This window comes from Taudactylus pleione, unplaced genomic scaffold (genome assembly GCF_031769625.1).
Source record: "Taudactylus pleione unplaced genomic scaffold, aTauple2 ptg000003l, whole genome shotgun sequence".
Classification (NCBI taxonomy): Eukaryota; Metazoa; Chordata; class Amphibia; order Anura; family Myobatrachidae; genus Taudactylus; species Taudactylus pleione.
The window spans coordinates 218,396-238,477 of NW_028284406.1; the positions used below are offsets into that span (position 1 = coordinate 218,396).

Genomic DNA, 20,082 nt, shown 5'->3' on the forward strand with positions numbered 1-20,082 from the left:
TAAACCTAAACCTCCCCCCCCCCGTGGCTGTCCGCTCGCGGCGTCCGGCATCACTACGATCGGGATGCCGGGCGCCGGTCTCCCAGCATTGGGGAAATGCCAGCGTCTACATCTAGACGCCCGGCATTTCACCCTTGCCGGGATATGACAGTCGGCTTCCCGATTGCTTCCCACATACACAACCCTCTTTTATTTACTAGAGCTGTGTATCCCACCCATGCTAAACTGACTACAACAATTCTACTGACCACTAGTGTACAATACTGCAGGTTACAGTAGGTGAAGTTCACTATCCCGGCTTACATGACACTCCTAGTAAAAACACATAAGAAACACAATACAATGAAGGCAGAATACACACCTAACTTTAATGGTGGCCTGACTGCTGGGAGGTCAAGTGGCTGGGCCCTGGCTTGCTGTTACTAGGGCACTGACCTCTCCTTACTTAAGGTACTACGTTGACTGCCTAGTTTGGCTGGATAACAGGTGTGGTGCGCTCATGGGTCAAGGCTTGGAATTACTTCCCTTTGGTAGCTGTGCAGTTGGGGCCTATTGCCCACATACAACCTTTACTCCTTATTGTGCCTTTAGGCCTACTGCTGAGTGTAGTCTGAGGACATCATTCAGAGTCGGTCGAAGCGGCCGCACGGTCGTACGGGAAAAGGGGCCTGATATTCGAATGATTCCCTCGCAAGTTCCGTACCTAAGTTCGGATCGGTAGCTGGCCAACCAAGGGGAGGAAGCGGCCGGAATTCAGAAAAAATACGCCCCCTTCTCGTACGCATTGCACGTCATCTCCGGGCATATAAGGATTAATTGAGACCATCGGGAACCATCGAAACTGGTCGTAGAGCTTAAGGTTGACCATACCCTCTCTTAAGCTCTACGATCATGTCAGTGTAAAAACCTCCCATGTCACATTTGCCATGACGCTACTTTGTTAATTATGTACTCCCATAAAACGCTGTTCGCATAATTAGGCACGCCTGCGTTCGGATCTCCACTCCCCCGTTTTCAAGCACTTTCCCCTGTTACCACCCACAAACACCTCATTCTGTCACTCAAACTACCGACCTGGCTGTGTTCAAGGAGAGAGAAATTTCTGATCGTAGCGGCTAGTTTGCGCACGCGCATTGCGAACTTTACGCATGCGCAGTATAGCGAACATCGGTGGCGTACGACCGATGCGGCCGCTTCGACCGACTCTGAATGAGGTCCTGAGTGTAGTAGGCCTAGTGTCTATTACACATAAACATGAACAGGGACCTTACCTACTCTGTAGCTCCACGAGGCGTTGGGTTATTGGGTTCTGGTGCACAATATGTAGTATGGACCTAATGCCCTAGACAAATGATGACCGGCACTGGGGGTTCAGGGCTAGTGCCAACTCACAAGCCTAATAGTAGGCTTTGGGCCTAGTGTCATTAATAATCTTAAGTGAGCACTCAGACATAATGCTAGCTATGCTGACAGGGCCTGGAGCCTAACGCCCAGACTTATGTAAATTAGCGGGGTCTAATAACACAGGTGCCCCAATACTAGCTGACCTCGGCTGGCACGTCACGCCAAAGCTGGAGCAGGCTTCATCGTTGTCTTTCTGGCATCTGTGTTCTTCTCTGCTGTGTCTCTTCTTTCTTCTGCTTTTCGAGAGCACTTTTCTGGTCCCTCTCTGCCTCTGGACTACTTTAGTACCATTCACAATGGCTAATATAAGCCATTGCAGTGGGGCAGGCCATGTGACTCCGCTAGCCCAGAATGGCTTGTCTGTCCGGCCTTTCATTGGCTGAGCTTGGAGATGTAAAGATTCAAGCTCACCCATGCTTGGGTCTTCTCCGGCAAACGTATGGTAAGACTCCCCCCCCCACTTTCTTCCTGTGGGCAACCCCTGATCCAGCATTGAGTGCAGCTTCTCTGACCCAGAGTTCGTATGTTCTGTGTCCCACACCGGGCATTTTCCTAAACATTCAACCTTAAAAAAATAAAAGCAAAAATGATATATACTAGAGCGCATTCATTTTCTGACCAGGAAACTGCTGTGTTGTATTCAGGGGTGGATTGGCCATAGCAAGGAGTTCTCCCAGTGGGCCGATAGCTTATGAGACCCTAGATGCGTTGAAAGAAAACCCTGTTTTCCTCTCCTAGTCTAGGCGCCGAGTCTAATTGGGTTCGGGCCTGGCCTATCATAGGTCACCCTGTAAGTGGCTAGCCTGAGTGGGCTATCCCTTTCCCTTGTTACTTGAGCTGCACATCCATCCCTTCCCTTCCTGTTCCTCACCTCCCTTTTTCTCCCCTCTATAACCAATTTGCTCCTTTTTACTCCTACACCCCCTTCCACCTACCCCCACACACACCGGTGCAACCGCGCTCTGACGCAGACAATTTACTTTCCGGTCAAACTTGTAACCTTGCATAATAATAATAACGTGTTCAAAGTTGGCCATACAAGGATCGCCATTCGCAATTATAAATGTATCCATATTGATTTGCGGGTTTGAACCTGAACAGGCTTTAATACGGTTGAATCAGCTCAAGCATGTTGGAACGCGGTCGACTTTCTCGATCTTTAACTTGAATTTGTTTTATTTGCAATTGATCTAAGAGTTATCTATTTCCTGTAATGTAAAAATTAATGTAGGTTGTAGGGGTGGCATCAACGGGTGCCCAATCTCTGTGACCTAAGAAGAACTAGTGGGTTTCCCAACTTAACCCAAAGGGAATAGAATGGAAAACAGGAGACTATCTCCGGTGCTGAGAAGAGTTACTTTATAGATCCAAACTTCATTGTGACACTTCCGTTATGCAAAACTAGTCCCTTACTCTCCATAAATGGCAGCCAAGCAGAGCCATATGTATATAGGGTGCAAGGTGCGCGGTGCACAGGGGCCTCTGGGTTGTGGGGGGCCCTCACCGCACACCCTGCACCCATACTTTCTAATACTTACCTCTCCGAAGTCCCATGTCGGCTGGAGAGGCGCTGCACAGAATTCCTGGAAAATGGCCGCCTCACTTAAAACTGCAACGCGTTTCACAGCACCTGCCGCACCCTCGGTCAGTGTTTCCTGCTTCAAATAAAAAGTAAAAAAAGAAAAAATTCTGGCAAAATGTTGAATTTTAAATCATCCAATTGCCATTTGGGGGACTCTTGTATTGGTATGTAGTTACTACGTCGACAGAATGTCGGCATATTCTGTGAGTAAGTCAACATGTTCATAATCAACATGTCAACATTAACCAAATGTCGACAGGTTCAAAATTTCATCGTTAAGCAGGTCTACATTATGAACCTATGATGGCTAGACTGAGGTTAGGGATTGGTTGGGGTTAGATTTAGGGTAAAATAGTACTGGCGACATGCTTCATATCGACATTTTGAACATGTCAACATTCTGATGTCTGTATTCCGAACGGCAACATGGGATACCAGACCCCTTATATTCATTTAGAATTACTACTTAGTAGGGAAGCCAATCCCGGCTCATTTTTTCAATCCCGAGATTGACTTAATCAGTGCTGGCCGTCCACAGCACACAGACTCCAGTGCGGATGGTCGCGGCTGTACAAGGGGGCGGGCTGATGTGTGACTGTGCAGTGTGACCTTTATGATGTCACGCACAGCCGTAGGAGGCCTAGGGGCAGGGTGTGAGCCAATGAAACTAGTGATCAGCGCTGCCCCCAGGCTGAAGACAAGCCGCGCCATGCCGCACGTTTTAATCCTGAAGATCCATGTATTGGAGGCACCAATCCCCGTTTTTTCCCTTAAATCCCAGGATCCCACCAATCCCAGTATCGGCTTCCCTACTAGTTAGCTATAGAGTGGAGCATGCATAGGAAGTAACACATTAGACACATGCTTAGGGGTAAATGAACACGCCGCGTTTTGCTTTGAATGGTATTGCCGTTTTAAATTTCTGCTTAAACACCGCTAGAAGCGTCGGCTTGCTTAGTACATTTACCCCTTGGTTCTTCATGTCTCAGTGATGTCATTGGTTCCTTGAGAGCCAATAGGCTGCATTCTCATGAACATTGAGCCAGCCCACAAAAAGCCCAATTACCGCTGCGGCAGGCTGGTTCTCTATAAAATAAACTCTGCTGGCTGATCATCATGAAACCGCTAACAATAGGAGGTAGCAAAAGACACCAGCTGATCCATGATGATAGACAGCTGGTTAGCAGGCCCCTGATTCACAGGCAGAAGCTTGGAGACTGTAACCACCACAGCACGCAATGTTGGCACTGGGCATTCACTGAGAAAGAGGTCTCATCTGATCCGCAGAAAGGCCTCTGGGGTTGCTCTGTGTGTGCAGGATCAGGAGCTCCCCTTATCTGCATCATTAGAACAACACAGCTATAGATTAGGATGACTCTTGCATGTGGAGTACAATAATTAAGTAATAAAAGTCACGGCAGGGGTGAAGAGCACAGCTCTGCGATTTGCATTCGGTCTATTGCTTATCCAGCAGCAGCAGCACAAATGGCTTTATTACTGCTCTCTTCTGTAATATGTGTCCCTATGAAAACAAGCATTTGTATCACGTTTTGCAGTTTTTGTTCCTGTTTTGACCCGGTGTGATGAAAGCGCTCGTCTGCTGTACGCCGTTACTCCCGAACATCTGTGGTTCTGCAAATAATTAAATGCAGGAACAGGGGGGAAATGTTCTAAGCCTTGGAGTGAGATAAAGTACCAACCAAATTAGCTCCCAACTGTCACTTTACTGGCTGTGTTTGAAAAAATGACAGGAGCTGATTGGTTGGTACTTTATCTCTGTCCAAGGCTTAGTACATCTCTACCCCTTTGTTCCTTATTGTATTGCACCCGTAATGGTCTCCCTGAAGTCTGCTGCCCTGCGCTGTATTCAGGGGCAGAAGTATGGGAGACAATGGAGGCGCCTGCTGCCGGGCGCCAGCACTGAAGGGGCACCTCCGCCATCACCCACAATATATTCACCCCACTTATGGCTGTAAATATGGGGGATAGGGGGGCACTAAATGATAACTTGCCTCCGGGCGTCTGGGATGAACTTATGCCAGTGACTGCATTCACAGGTCTGTACATTCCCCACCATTATAGATAGAGATGAATTTATACCTTGTACCTTTATACATTGTCATTTTATACCGTGCACTGGTTTGTGCTTTGTTAGCCCCTGTGCTGTCCGTTGTTGTATGGAAGCTCTATATATGCTGCACATGTGAGAAATACATTATTAGGAAACTTTCACAAACCTTTTGTGTTGCGTCCACCTACAGATAACTTGTGGCTCTCCTGCTACATGTACTAGCCTTATTGCGTTTCAGGCTCCTTTCTATGCAATTCAGTAAGTTAGTTACATTAATTAGGCGGTGTTGTGTTACAGTGTTCATTCTAGCACCCTGTACCTGTCACACCCTGTGCAGTTCCTCCTTCCTGCCTGGGGTGTCGCTCTCTGCTTTGGTGCTTCTAGCAGTCTCTGGTCTGTATCTCAGCAGTTTTTCTTGCATCAGCTGAGTGTGCTAGAAGCACCAGAGCAGAGGGCGACACCCCAGGCAGGACAGAGGAATTGCACAGGTTGTGAAAGGGTGCTAGAATGAACACTGGAAGCAGTCGGGAAGCCGACGGTTGCAATGCCGACCCATGGCTTCCCGACTGTCTAAACCGGGCAAGGTTCAAATGACAGGTGTCGAAATCCTGATGCCTGTCATTAGACCTACGCCGGGAGCCCGACACCCGGCTTACCGATCGAAGGTAAGCCGGGCACGGACAGCTGCGCGGGGGGGGGTTAGGTTATGGGCTCCAGGGTGGGACTTAGGGTTAGGTACCCCCCCGGGAGACTTAGGGATAAGCTGCGGGGAGGGGGTTAGGGTTAGGCACTCCTAAGGGAGGGTTAGGGGGGAGAATAGATTAGCTATACTTACCTTAATGGACGATCGTGATTTCCACCTCTGCTGTGCTGCCGCTGTCGGGATTTGAATGCACGTATCTGTGCACTGGGTCCATTCGTATCCAAAAAGCAGCTTCATATTCAAAGGCGGAGAATAATCGGGTGTGGTATGAAAGATCGACAGTGAAAATTCCGACATTCAGAAGGTTGACACCAAAAGGTTGATCAGTTCTGAATGTCGATAGTCAATAGACCGACATGGTCATTAGGTTGACCATCACTGTGCACACATGTATTTAGGTTGACATAGTTAAATTGCCGACACATTGAAAAAGGTCAACATTTAACATGTCGACACGAAACTGTCAAAGACTTTTTTTTTGCCTAACCCACAAAATCATGGAAAAAAAAAGGTTGACATTTTAGTGTCAACATGTAAAATGTCGACCTTTTGAATGTCAGCCATTCGACCTAAATAAATGTCTATAGAATGATGGTTGACCTAATGACCATGTCAACCTTTTTATTTTTGACATTCAGAATGTGTCGACCTTTTTAGTGTTGACCAATCGACCACATACCGAATAATCAGCTGCATATTCACTAGTGCTATAAAGAATTTACTGAAAAGCACAGACGGAAGCAAGGATGCATACTAGTGGTGTTTTCAAGGAAAGAATTGTGTCCAAATCCGCCTCTTTCCCCATAATATAACTTCAGCTGGAACTCCCATTATTATCTGTATTTATCATTATTATCAGTTTCTTATAAGTAAGTTAATAAATAACTGGCAATTGTGGTGCTACATTATTTAAATGATAAAACAATATTCAGTAACGAGACCCACTTTACTCCGCATATAGGCCCTGATTCAGAGCCGGACGCTCTGACCAGAGCGCTCGCTCTGAACCATGGCCCACCTCCATTAATATGGAGCGTCCTCCTGGACGCTCGTATAGCTGTGGGTCACCACCCACAGCATATACGAGCGTGCAGGATGATGGTCGCGATGGTCTTGACCATCGCGACCATCGAAACTGCGAGCAGAAGCCTGCGGTTGAGTTTCTCAACCGCAAGGCCAGGAGTGATTTTGGCTCTATCAGAGCCAAAATCACTCCCACTGACATCACTAGTGATGTCAGTGGGGCCGGCTTCAGACGGTAGGCGTTCCCTTGGGAACGCCTAGGTCTGGCAGGAACGCCCCCGGCACGCCCACCAAAGGGGGCGTGCTGTCAGTCAACATCGATAGCACGCCCCCTTTGATGAGACACTACGAGCGAAGGAAAGTCCTTCGCTCGTCGCGTCTCGCGCATGCGCACGATGGAGCTCCCTCATTCGTGCGCATGCGCAGTGCAGACCATCGACCCACTTGCGAGCGGACAGCCGCTCGCGAGTGGGTCTGAATGAGGGCCTTATTCCTCTATGGGGTATATTCCTCTATGCCTTCCCTCCCTCCCTGTCCAATAATTACTTCTCACTCTGCAGAGAGAAAGGCCTAACAAACTCATCTCAAGTATTCGATCCGGGAGGACAAATATATCAATTTTCAGACATTAGGGAGAAATACAATATACCTCAGTCACACTTCTATATGTATTTACAAGTGAGACATTACCTTTCATCGGTACAATATATTAAACGCAGATATTGCACAAATACTGACTTATTACAATCCACCATAAGCCTATGCGAAAAACTCACATGTCGCATTAAATTTATATACCTCCCTCTAGTTAACAGCTTCGCGAGTTCTGGTGAGGACAGAACGATCAAACAATGGCAGAAAGACCTCCCAAATCTATTGTCTCCAGACCAATTGTTTGACCACTATGGGCGGAATTCAATTGTTTTCATCCCCTATCGCGCCCGACGGAGCTATTCTATTCTTGCTCCTGTCGGGCGCGATCAGCTGCCAAGCGCTACATTTCAGCTCGCAGCCCCTGGGGGATGAGAGCTGAAATGTGCGAAAAGTGACATGTTTGGGCGCCCAAACATCACTTTTCGCGATCGCGCCCAGCACTTTGGTCGGGTTTAGCTGCTTTACGCGGCTAAACCTGACCTCTATGGCCGCGATCAGCGTGAAAAGCTGGCACAATTGCATAGCGGCCCGCGATCTATCACTTTAGACGGGAGATGCGGGCCGCAAAATCAGTTGAATACCGCCCTATGACTCGACGATGAAAATCCTTAACTCCTCGTACCTACAAGAAGTACATTTACGTACTGTACAAAGAGCATATACCTCTCCTGCACAACGCTCCCATTTCTCCCCACACCTTACAGGAGAATGCCCTAAATGTCAATGTACACTCGCATCTTTCTTTCACTGTTTCTGGACATGCCGGAAAATTAAAAGTTTCTGGAACAAAGTGATAGCCTATATTAATGAGTTATTATCCACTCTGTTTTCACCTGACTCTGGCCTGTCTTTGTGTCGACCTCACCAACTGGAACATGACCCCCTCCACTACCCCCCATATTCCTATTATTACTATCGAAAAAGATCATATTGACACATTGGATTTCCGGATCCTCTCCCTCTCTCGCTGAAGTTAAGGTAAAACTTCTCCAGTTTATGTATTTCGATAGGAAATCCACACAACCACATATAGAAAGAGGGGCGGTGACCTTTTATAAAAAATGGGGTCTCTATATTGATAAATTGGAACAACCTACTCAAACACAAATCTATAACATTTTTGAGACAACAGAGTGGTTTCTCCACCGACAACTTTCGATAGCCCCCTAACAACCTCAACAATATCAACAATCTCTAGAGCATTTTATATGTGATTATTCTTCGTTGTAAGGTCACATTTGTGGAAATTCTCAGGCCTTACGTCAAGCCATCTTTATTAATATAATATTCATTCCCCTATCTTCCCCCCATGTTCTTTCCTACCCCTTTCTGTATTTGTCTATATGTTGCTTTACTATCCTGGGTATCTTAATCAATTACTTCGGAATATTGTTACTTCTTTAACAATTGACTCCTTTTTCTTCATACATCGGAATGTCAGATGATACACGCCAATGAGGAGTCCAAATGTTATCTGTCTTATGCTGGGCATACACGGCAAGATAAAATGTCTGTCAGACCGACAGACATTTTATCTGGCCGGCTGCCAGCCGCAGATGTCCGCGGCATACACTGTGAGAGAAATCTCACAGTGTATAGCCCGACATCCGCGCTCCGCCCCCGGGGGCGGAGACATTTCCCTGTTCCTTCCGTAGGAAGGAACACAGGAAATGTCTGTCTGTCGGCCGCGCTGGGCATTCACTGCCCGATGCGGCCGACAGTTACCGGGTAAATATTGCATCGGACAGGCATGCTGGACAATCCTCCTCCTGAGCAATATTTAACCCTCGGTCGCCCCCCCCTCACGCAACAATTATCGCGGCGATCCGCCGATATCGGGCGGATCGTCCCGATAATTGCAGCGTGTATGGCCAGCATTAGCTAACACCTTTTATTCCTCTGTGGGATATTATATTATACAATGTTATTATTGTTGTGGCTGTTAAGCAATATCTAAGCAGCTATGTAAACCGTATAGTAACTGTAACTTGCTATGTGTTTCTCTTTTATTTGCTGTATGTCTTATATCTTTGAAAAACTTGAATAAAAAAGATTTAAAACAAAAAACAATATTCAGTTCCCGGGAAGACCTGTACAATCAAATAAAGTAACCTGTTCTAATGTCAATGCTATGTTGAGTCCGCTACAATTGCGCCCATAAAATGCATTCAGTAAAAAAAGCCGCAATTCGTACATGTGCCATATTTCAGCATGTGTTCAGGACGACACCATATGTGCCAGGTTTACGTTGCCCATATACGGCACATGCACTATTGCACTTAGGAGCTCATTCAGACCCGCTCGCTAGCTGCGTACGCTCGCACCCAGCGTATGCAAATCCGGCACACACCCAGCAAGGCAGGCGATCGCAAGGCATAAGCACGCCCACTTTGTGTATGCAGACGCCCACTAGCCTCTCTTAAGATGCCCACTTGCGCACGTCATCTCCAGGAAGTGTATGAAACCATCGGTACATCGAGGACCATCGGAAGCGAACGCAGCGCTTGTGGTTGACTATACCTAGCCGCAAGCACTGCGATCACTTCAGTGTGAAATACAACCAGGTGACGTGTGCTATGACGCTGCCCTTTAATTATGCACGCCTTTGAAACGGTGTTAAGACGCTCAGGCACGCCTGCGTACGCACGGCCACTCCCCTGTTGTTAGTGGCCAGCCCCTGTCACCACCCACAAACGGCTTCTCCTGTCACTCACTCTGCTGGGCTGTCTATGTGCAGCGAGCGAACGCTTCCCAATCTCTCGAACTGATTCGTACACGCGCATTGCTATGCGTACGCATACGCAGAATGCGAAAATCGGCATCCTAGCGAGCGGGTCTGAATCAGGTCCTTAACCCATATTTTTAGCCATTTGTTTTGCTTTGCAAAATATGCATTGCTGTTAGGCTTCAATCAACCCTAATAAAGCCTCGGGAACACTACAGGTACAACTCTCCGTCTCCTGTACAAAATAAAAACAAAACAAAACTCTGCTAAAACACACATAAGTACATAATGGCTCTGATTCTGATTGGGGAGTACAGCAAAGGGGAGCAAGTAACTTTGCTCCAGGATAAACCATGCTGCACTGCAGGGGGGGCAGATGTATAATGTACAGAGAGATTTAGATTTGGGAGGGGTGCGTCCAAACTCAGATCTAAATTGCTGTATAAAAATAAAGCTGTCCAGCATTTGTGAGCTACATGCAGAGCAGCCAGTATTTACCCGGCATGCAATAAAACATATATGTATTTCCCCCCCTGCATTGCATCATAGTTTGTCCAGGTGCAAAGTTTTTTGCTTTGCTCCTGAATCCCAAACCAGCATCAAGCCCAATATGCGCATTAGCATACAAATACAGCACTTGCCTGCATCGGTGGTGCATTAACAATCAGCCAATCACAAGCAGTTCGCTATTGCGTATTTGCACCTCCAATGATACAACTTTTACCGGCCTGTATGCGTCTGAGCGCCAGTCTATGGGGTATATTTACTAAAGGTCAATTTTAATCGATTAAAATTTACCTTTAGTAAGTACACCCCTATATCGGTTTGCAAATACATAAGCAGACCCTTATTGAATTAGACCAGGTTAGTACATCCCTTCCATCCCTTCCATCCCTGTCCTATCTCTTCAGTCCTTAGCGCTTGTGTCAGGTGTGCAAATCCGCATATGGGCGCACCCGGTGGTTCTTTGCATGTGCCACTTTGCATATTTTACACTGCAGAAACTATGGTAGGTCTTCCTCTGCCTTGTATAATGTCCTTGTTTATGTATAATGTGTGATAGAAATCTTTTTGTTTTTAGGCCTTCAACACCTATAATGGACCTGATTGAGCACAGATACCAAAATCTCTGGCTTGAGCACCAGAAACAAACAACTGAGGCCCTCCGTCTCAAGTCACTGGAGAAGGTAAGTGTTAGACCCTAAAATACCAGTACCATAAAATGGGAGACGCCAGCTCCTGGGTTCTAAGCTCTGATAAAGCCTAGGTAGTGTGTTATCCAGATAAATATTATAGAACTATGTGATTTATTTCAGCTGTACCGGTCTCCTGCAGCGAGTGATTTTCTGAGTTGATCGAAAATTTATGTAACTTTTATAGCAGCAATTACAGTGTTGAATGTAAATTGTCCTTAATGCTCCCACGTTGCGTTCACAAAGGAAATCTTTGCCCATATGTAGAGTTAGACGCATCTTTGGGTGGCCGGCTTGCGAGGCCAGGAAACTGCATCCGTGGACTCAGCCCCTGACCAAGCCACTCCCAGAAAATGGGGCAGACACGCCCCAGCTTCCGGGAACACCGGCCGCCACCGCCTCGGCCCTTAAATGCCTCTGCCTGATTGACAGGCAGAGGCATAGCAGGGGCTGCGTGCGATCACACAGGACCCGTTGTGCACATTCGCGATAATTGTGAATCTACGTTCAGCAGCGCACTTGTGTGTGCGATGCTGAAGTAGCCCGATAGTTTGATCAAGATTCACCAATGCCACACCCCGGGTGTCTGGGGATCGGGGGATTTGCTCAATACATCACAGATGTATGGGGGGCTTTAAGGTTTGATACATCTTCCCTTTAGTGTGCAGGGGATTTGCTACAGACGTTCTTCTCACTGTAAAGCGTCAACAGTAAATAAATAAAGCAAGACTTTGTCACTCCCAACCCTTTTTTCTGCATGGTAAAATGCCGACCGTCGGCATCCCGACTGTCTAATCCCAGCAAGTGTCTAATGACAGGCGTCAAAATCCTGACGCCTGTCATTAGACCTACCCCGGGAGTCCGACACCCGGCTTACTGATCGAAGGTAAACCGGACGCCGGGCGCGGACAGCCGCGGGGGGGGGGAGAGGTTAGGGGCTCCCGAGGGGGACTTAGGGTTAGGCACCCCCTTGGGAGACTTGGGGTTAGGCTGCGGGGAAGGGGGTTTAGGATTAGGCACTTAGAGGGGGGTTAGGGTTAGGGGGCGAGGTTAGGTTAGTAAATAGAAAAAAATACTTACCTGTCTGGATCTTCACTTCCGGTCTTCCGCTGTTGGCATTTGAACCATACTGATTCCGGTAAAACCGCATCAGTCATTGTATAACACAAAATGGTGGTCACCCCAAAACTTGACATCAATACTTGTCATACTAACTTCAGGTTTGTCCCACTTCTATTTAAGGATTCATAGGCTGATGTACTGTACTTGAGCAGATTGTGAACCATACACAGGGACGGCCATTGTATGCTGATAGTTCACAACCATTGATGTTTCCGATCCGATGGAAGTGCCCTTAGCATTCGATGCTGGGAAGCGATGATGGTCACCATGCTTCTTTTCGATGTGTGTTATCCCGCTGCCTGGTGATGTAGTACGCCACATGGAGCAACAGTGACCCGACAGCAGTGCTGCTTTGCGCATGCGGGCAACTGTACCATCAATGATTTAAGCCATAGAATGTTTCTGAAAACAACGGGCACATGTCATCCAATGGTATTATCCTGTGGCGGAAATATTGAACTATTTGATTCTCCCCTTCCGATGGCCGTCCCTAAAAAAGAGAAACGTTTGAAGGGGGGGACTGCCTACGCACTGAAGAGTAGCGTCTTGGCACTGACCAATAGGTAACCGTTAAGCTGTTTCTTATTGGTACGCAGTGTCACGCTCTCCTGTTGCAATTTCATAGGGCTGGTCAACATTATTAATCAGCCAAGTATTCCAGGGGATGTAGCAGAGCAGTTCACAGGGCTCAGCACCAGCCGATGGCGGGGTATGCCCAATACTCCAATAGGGCGGACACATGCCGGGAGGGGGGGGAGGCGGCCCATGACCAGGTACTGGAGCTATTACTGTCACTACTCCCATCCGGGTGTCTTGAACCCTTGACCTTGTGAAAGGTACATTTGATCAGGAGATTTAAGAGTCTATTTACTAAGCAGTGTTAGGAGACAGAATGAAAAGTGATAAGGTGCCAGCCAATCAGCTCCCAACTGTCATCTCACAGGCTGTGTTTGAAAAATGACAGTTGGGAGCTGATTGGCTGGTACCTTATCACAGACTTATCACTTTTCACTCTGTCTCCTAACACTGCTTAGTAAATAAGACCCCCTAGCGTCTTACGTTCTGGATACATATTAGGGATGGCACTATTTGGATAAAAGTAACTTGGGAAAGAAACATGAAAAAGAAAAGTTATTTTCCCCATTTTCTTGACCGTTTTTTTTTATAATGCTCATTAAATAAAAGAATATGGATTTCATTAAGCAGCGCTATAAAAAGGTGAATGCAACTGTCACAAAAACAAACAAACATATAAAACATATAAAACCCACTTATGTGGACTAAGAAAAAAAACAAATTAGGTCCTCCTTAAACAGGTACATCCCCAAAATGTGAAAGAAGGTCTCGCCCCCTCTATGGGGGAACAGCCGTCCAGTCATGAAGAGGTTAAGTTGTTCTTCGGGATAAACATTTGGGCACTTGCACAGAAGGGAGACCTGTGTGTGAGGCAGAAGTGCCTGGTAATATTTAAATAGCCCTGTAAAGCAGCCAATGACTGGTTTATATGTTAATGGCCCAAGAAAATAGTGGCATTAATGTGGTAATAACCAATTTCTGTGGAGTTTACTGCCTCCTACATATGATGTTTTATGGTTTAAGTGCACAAACACACAGTTTGTTTAATTAGCAGCTGGTTTACGACGGGCATGTCAGAGATTAGTTACAGCCAGGGGAAAGCGCGGAGAACTATCATATATTAATATGACAAGCAAGAGGATGTAATGCAGATGTTTGTGCTCGGAGCGGTTTTGGAGACCTGTCCCCTTTGTAACATAATAAGCAGACTTCTATAAAATGGACGCAACTGAAAGACCTGAGACATACTTGCCGGACTGCCGGGAGCCTCCTGAAAATCGGGTACCGCTACCGGCCCCCTGCAAGAGTAGGCAAGTCTCCCGAAATGAGTACCAGGCCCCCTGCGCACACCCACACGTGAAAGTGGGCGGTCAAGGGGTGCGATGACGCGATTCGCACTGAATTGCGTCATTGTAGCTCCGCCCCCTGCTGTATAATGCCTGTAATATCGGCATTATAAAGTGAGGGGCGGGGCTGTGATGACGCAATCGCGTCGGCATGCCCCTGCACCGCCCACTTCAGCCAACCTCCGGGGCGCCGAGAGGGGGGGGAGCGGGTACAAATTGCTCGGGCTTGCTGGAGGGGCCCGGCGGGGGCCCGGGTCCGGTACCGCTCCCCCCTCCCTCATACAACAAAGCAGCCCAGCACACGATGCTGTGGTGCTGGGCTGCACTGGGAGACTGCTCGCGGCTGCTAAGAGCAGCTACAGTAGTGTCCTATGCCTGTGGGGGGAGCGATCAAGCTGATCGCGCCTCCCACTGGTTATGCGCCGAGCTGAGGGGGCTCACTGCGCCCCCCTCACCAGCACGCATGGCGCTGCTAAACTGTTTTTTTTTAACCTATGGGGGCATGGCCACGACTCTCGCAATTAGGTCACCCCCCTTTTTTACCGGGGCTCCGCGCGGCTCTTGACGGGCCTGCCGACCCCACACCACCTGCTGCACCGACCTGGCAACCCCCTCCCGGATTGGGCTGCCAGAATGTCGGTAAGTATGACCTGAGACGACATAGGGCCTGATTCAGAGCTAAACGCTCTGACCAGAGCGCTCGCTCTGAATCAGGGCCCTCCTACCTGTTTTAGGAGCGTCCTCATGGACGCTCGCATAGCTGTGGGTTACCACCCACAGCTATAGCGAGCGTCCATGATGATGGTCGCGATGGTCTTGACCATCGCGACCATCGGGCTTGCGACGGAGACCCTGCGGTAGGGTCTCGCTGCCGCAAGCCCTGGAGTGATTTTGGCTCTATCAGAGCCAAAATCACTCCCACTGACATCACTAGTGATGTCAGTGGGGCCGGCTTCAGACGGTAGGCGTTCCCATGGGAACGCCTCCGTCTGGCAGGCACGCCCCCGGCACACCCACCAAAGGGGGCGTGCTGTCAATCAACATCGACAGCACGCCCCCTTTGGTGCGAGACCCGGAGCGATGGTGAGCCCGTCGCTCGCCTGGTCTCGCGCATGCACACGACGGAGCTCCCTCCGTTGTGCGCATGCGCAGTGGGGAACATCGACCCGCTTGCGAGCGTCCTGCCGCTCGCGAGCGGGTCTGAATGACCCCCATAGTTCACTGCTCCTGTGGGGTCTATTTACTAAGCCTGGTTGGAAATAAAGTGAAGACAGATAAAGTACCAGCCAAATAGCTCCTAACTGCCATGTCACAGGCTGTGTTTGAAAAATGACAGGAGCTGGTTTGCTGGTACTTTATCTTCGTCCAATTTATCTCCATACAAGGCTTAGTAAATAAACCCCTGTATCGTAAACAGTCCTCTGTGTAGTTAATGAGGACACGCTATAACACAGTAATATACCTGATGCCGTTATAGAAACAGTTATTATAGAGATCAATAATCTCTAAAATTATTTCAATTCTAGTTACATCGGCCATGCCACAGTTTTAGTGTATTTGCATAAATGGGTGTGCTCAAAACATTTTCATCCAATCAGACGTAGGCTGTGTCTGTCGTTACCATCAGTGCAAAACGTACCCCTGCAGGTGCGGCTACTCCACGGAAACGATCGGCTAACCACGTAGCTTGTAAGTCACGTCTGACCTGCCTCAAACACTGTGTCTCTCCTAGCACGCAGAGGAGATCTCAATAGCTAATATGTGCACTCTTATGAAATGGCTTTTATATGGTCAGACACCCCTGCGTTTGAGTAAACCCCCCCCCTCCCCGTTACCTCCCCCAAACGCTGATTACCTGTCGCTCACTTTGTGAATTAATCCGCTGTGAGAGCGTATTCGCAAAACAATGGAGGAGAAGGGTTTGGTATTACACTATTGGTATATTTTAGGGTTTTGATTTAAATTACTGTATCTAGATTTGATTTGAGGTTAAATGTCTTAGGAGGAGATTTATCAAACCTTCTGAAGTGGACAAGTGGGGGTGTTATGGTACATTCTATAAAATTAAAGCTCATATCTGATTGAATCCTCTTTAGAATATTTGATGTCTCCTCCTTAACCTCCATAGAGCTGCTCTCTCTCCATGTCTAAAGGTACCTACACACTATACAATTATTGGGCCGATTTGCGAATAATCGGGTGATCGGCCTGATTTATTGTGTAGTGTGTATGAGCGATTGTTTCCGCGGTTTCACCGATAAAACGGTAAGAAAACATCCACAAACGCATTCCTTCAATTAACTGATCTGTCGGTCAAGAACGAAATTCTCGTCCTCAAATTCCCGATATCGAGCAGTGTGTGTGCATTCGCAATAAGCTGTCCATGTTCCCTATGTTCTCCTGTCACTAGGTCATTATCCTTGTGGGTGGACATATGCAAAGTCAGTGTGGTGTGGTTAAAAATCGCATAATGTGTTGCACAGATGTTGGGGCGGGCAATTTGTTGAAAAATCACCCCTATCAAAAAAATCTGACAGTGTGTAGCTAGCTTAACAATGTCTTTATTTCCCCCACAGATCAAATTAGGAAAGGTGCATGACACCAGAACGACGGTGCTGAGGAGGTACCAGCCTCCCGAGGAGCCAGCCCCACTCTGGCAGTTGCCCCGTTTTCAGAAGGTTTGTCGCTATAAGCCATTTTATTCTCCAATATCCTTCGCTTTCGAAATTGGGCACGATTCTATTCTATGCGATGTGAATAGCGCCGGGAGATAGCTCCCGGAGCTATTCAATTGTGCGCGGTGTTTAGTCGGAGAATGCCTGTTCTCGCGACTAAACACCCTGTTTAAGGCGCGATAACGGGCATCCCCCGACCTAACTTCCTGGCGCTTTGCTGTTTTCCCAGCGCTAAGGGCAGAAAACAGCCTCGCGCCGGGACTTTTGTCAGATTTCTGCTCTCATCCCCGGGGGGATGCGAGAAGAAATCCTAGTCGGACTTGGCAGCGCGGTGTATTGAATAGCCCGGGAGCTCACTCCCGGCGCTATTCACATCGCATAGAATAGAATCGTGCCCTTTGTCTTGCTCTAGATATTTCTAGTATTACATAACACCATTAATTATTCAACGGAACACCGGGCTACAACTTCTGGAACACAAGCTAATTCATTGCAACCTGCCGTGACTTAAAGTGGCAACAAGTGAAACGCCTTCAGTGTACAGTAGGAGCGCAACATGTCTTAGCTTTATGTTAGGAGCAGAAGACCCTTACTCATAATGGCCAATGTGTGTGTTTGTGAGTAAATCTTTATTTTCACGGTGTGTGTTGTGTTTTTTTACACATTTCTTTACAGGTGAACTACCTGTTCCAGTGGCCCCTTAATGCCCCGCATGCTGGTACTTGTGGTTCTCCTAGGGGTACCCCTACGCTAAGTTTTTTTACCCCTAAAATTAAAACCAGGACTGGCCCTGCAGCCTGGTGCTGGTACCTAATTTACGGGGGAAACCTACTCATTTTGTTCCCTGTAATTTTAGGTACCAGGACAGGCTGGCAAGTCCGGGGCTGGTTAAGCTTTAGGGGGGGACCCTACGTCATTTTATTTTTTAAATTATTTAACTAGTTTTTTACAGGTATTAAAACACCCACGCAGCTTACACATATTTCACTGATATGTGCAGGCTGCTTGCTCGTGTGAGTTTTGCAGAGAGAAAACACTGCAATCTCCAGTAAGTAATCTCATCTAAACTCTCCTTAAACTTACCTCTAAACTCGCAATTTGGAAGAAAAAAAATCACTTTGCTTCACCATCGAAAAACTCACTTTCAGCTAAACTCACTTCTTAGTAAATTTACCCCCTAGTGTTCATTCTAGAGCTCTGCTCCTGTGACAACCCGTGCAGTTCCTCTTTCCTGTCTGTGGTGTCGCTCTCTGTTCTGGTGCTTCTAACACACGGTGGTCTCTATCTCAGCAGTTTGTTGCACCAGCCGAGTGTGCTAGAAGCACCAGAGCAGAGAGCGACACCCCAGGCAGGAAAGAGGAACTGCGCAGGTTGTGACAGGTGCAGGGTGCTAGAATGAACACTAACTAAACATGTCCAGATTACCCACAAGGCAACTGTGCGGTAAGACCTGCAGGGAGGCAAAGACAGTCAAGCTTTGTAATGGGATGCCTCTGCCAGTACCAATGTCGTCCTAACTTTTGTCATTTCGACACATTGAGAAGGAGACAAGTCTGTGTTCGGATGGGCGTGGGCATGTTATGCAGGGGTGTGTCTAGCATCTCTGAAGTGCTAGGCCACACCCAGATCGTCTCCCCTCCATTCACCCTTATACATCTCTAGTGTGCCCCTACATCACATGCGACTGTAAATGGGGATGCGGCCTAATTACCATATACCACGCCTCCTACGTGACATTTGGAGGCGTGTCCGCATGGCACGCCTCCAAACGTCAGGCTGGGGGGGGAGCCTCACAAGGCCTTCCAGCACTCATCCTAACCCACCTCATGCTCTTTCCTTCCTATCTTCCCCTTCTGTGTCACGCCTGTCTGTCTGCCCCTCCCCTTAGAGTGTAAGCTCTCATGAGCAGGGACCTCTTCCCTCATGTGCATCTCTTTAAATTTTCTTCTACTCTCTACTCCCCATAGGGCACCTAACACGTGACTGCCAACTCCCGGCAGCTTATTGTGAGTGCTTTAATCACTATTTCAGCAATGTATATAAGTTGTGTCCTTGTCCTGCACTGTAATGTACTGTAAGTTACTTGTTTCTTGTTCACCTATTAGTTCTATGTACTATGTAAGGCGCTGCGGAACACTTGTGGCGCCGTATAAATAAAGGATAATAATAATAATAATACATCACCCATTCGCCGCTGTGAGCAAGACACGCCTCCCAACATACACGGCAGTCAGGATTGCCCTCCTAATCAAGCTTAAATGACGTCTCAATGTTAAAATATTCTATGTAAGTGAACAAAAACTATTTTGCAATTAAAGCACAGTTCATATTCCCCCCCAAGAACTTGCATCTCTTATCGTCTGTATTCACAGACTTGCCTTTTCGGATTGATTTATCAATGCAGTCATGCCGGGATGGCGCCTCCGATAAGAGAACTGTCCCAGTGACGACCTCAGTGTTTGCTTCTGGCGGTCGCTATTTCCAGCAGCAAAATAACTTCTTAATTCAGCTTCAGACGGAAATGCAAAGGTTCTCGCAAGCAGCCTTACAATTCCGTCTGTGCAGATATGGGACCTGATTCAGCAAAGATCGCAAGTGCAATGACGCATGCACCCGGTCGATTTTTTGCTTTCTGCGCATGCGTATTCATCTCAGTGAGCGAAACAGCCACTGCGATCGGGACTGCTATTGCAGTGACTACGCAGACCCACCGCAGAGTGATTGACAGGAAGTACCGTTTGGGGGTGGTGACGCGGGTGGGGGGGTTTATTGGCGAAACGCAGGCCTGAGCTCTAGATACCCACAGGAAGTTTAGCAGTTTGTGAGTGAGGTCTGACCTGCCTTCATTGTACGTGAGGCTCCGATGGTACTCAATAGTACCGATGTTTTCACAGACTTGCAAGGTATTACAGATGTGAGTAAAGGGAAGTGGGCGTCTTTATGTTGGCGGCATTGCGATCGCAGTCATTTGCATAAGTTTGCAGCAGAGCTGAGTACGCGCTTGCTGC

The 20,082-nt window shown here is 47.7% G+C and overlaps 1 protein-coding gene across 1 annotated transcript in view; it reads left to right on the plus strand.

Annotated features, from left to right (window-relative positions):
• CFAP77 (cilia and flagella associated protein 77) overlaps positions 1–20,082 on the plus strand; it is a 170,815-nt gene that overhangs the window by 113,877 nt on the left and 36,856 nt on the right. The window contains exons 4-5 of the mRNA XM_088448840.1: positions 11,244–11,349; positions 16,976–17,077. Of these exons, the coding sequence (XP_088304966.1) occupies positions 11,244–11,349; positions 16,976–17,077 (208 nt within the window). The remainder of the gene's footprint in view (positions 1–11,243; positions 11,350–16,975; positions 17,078–20,082) is intronic.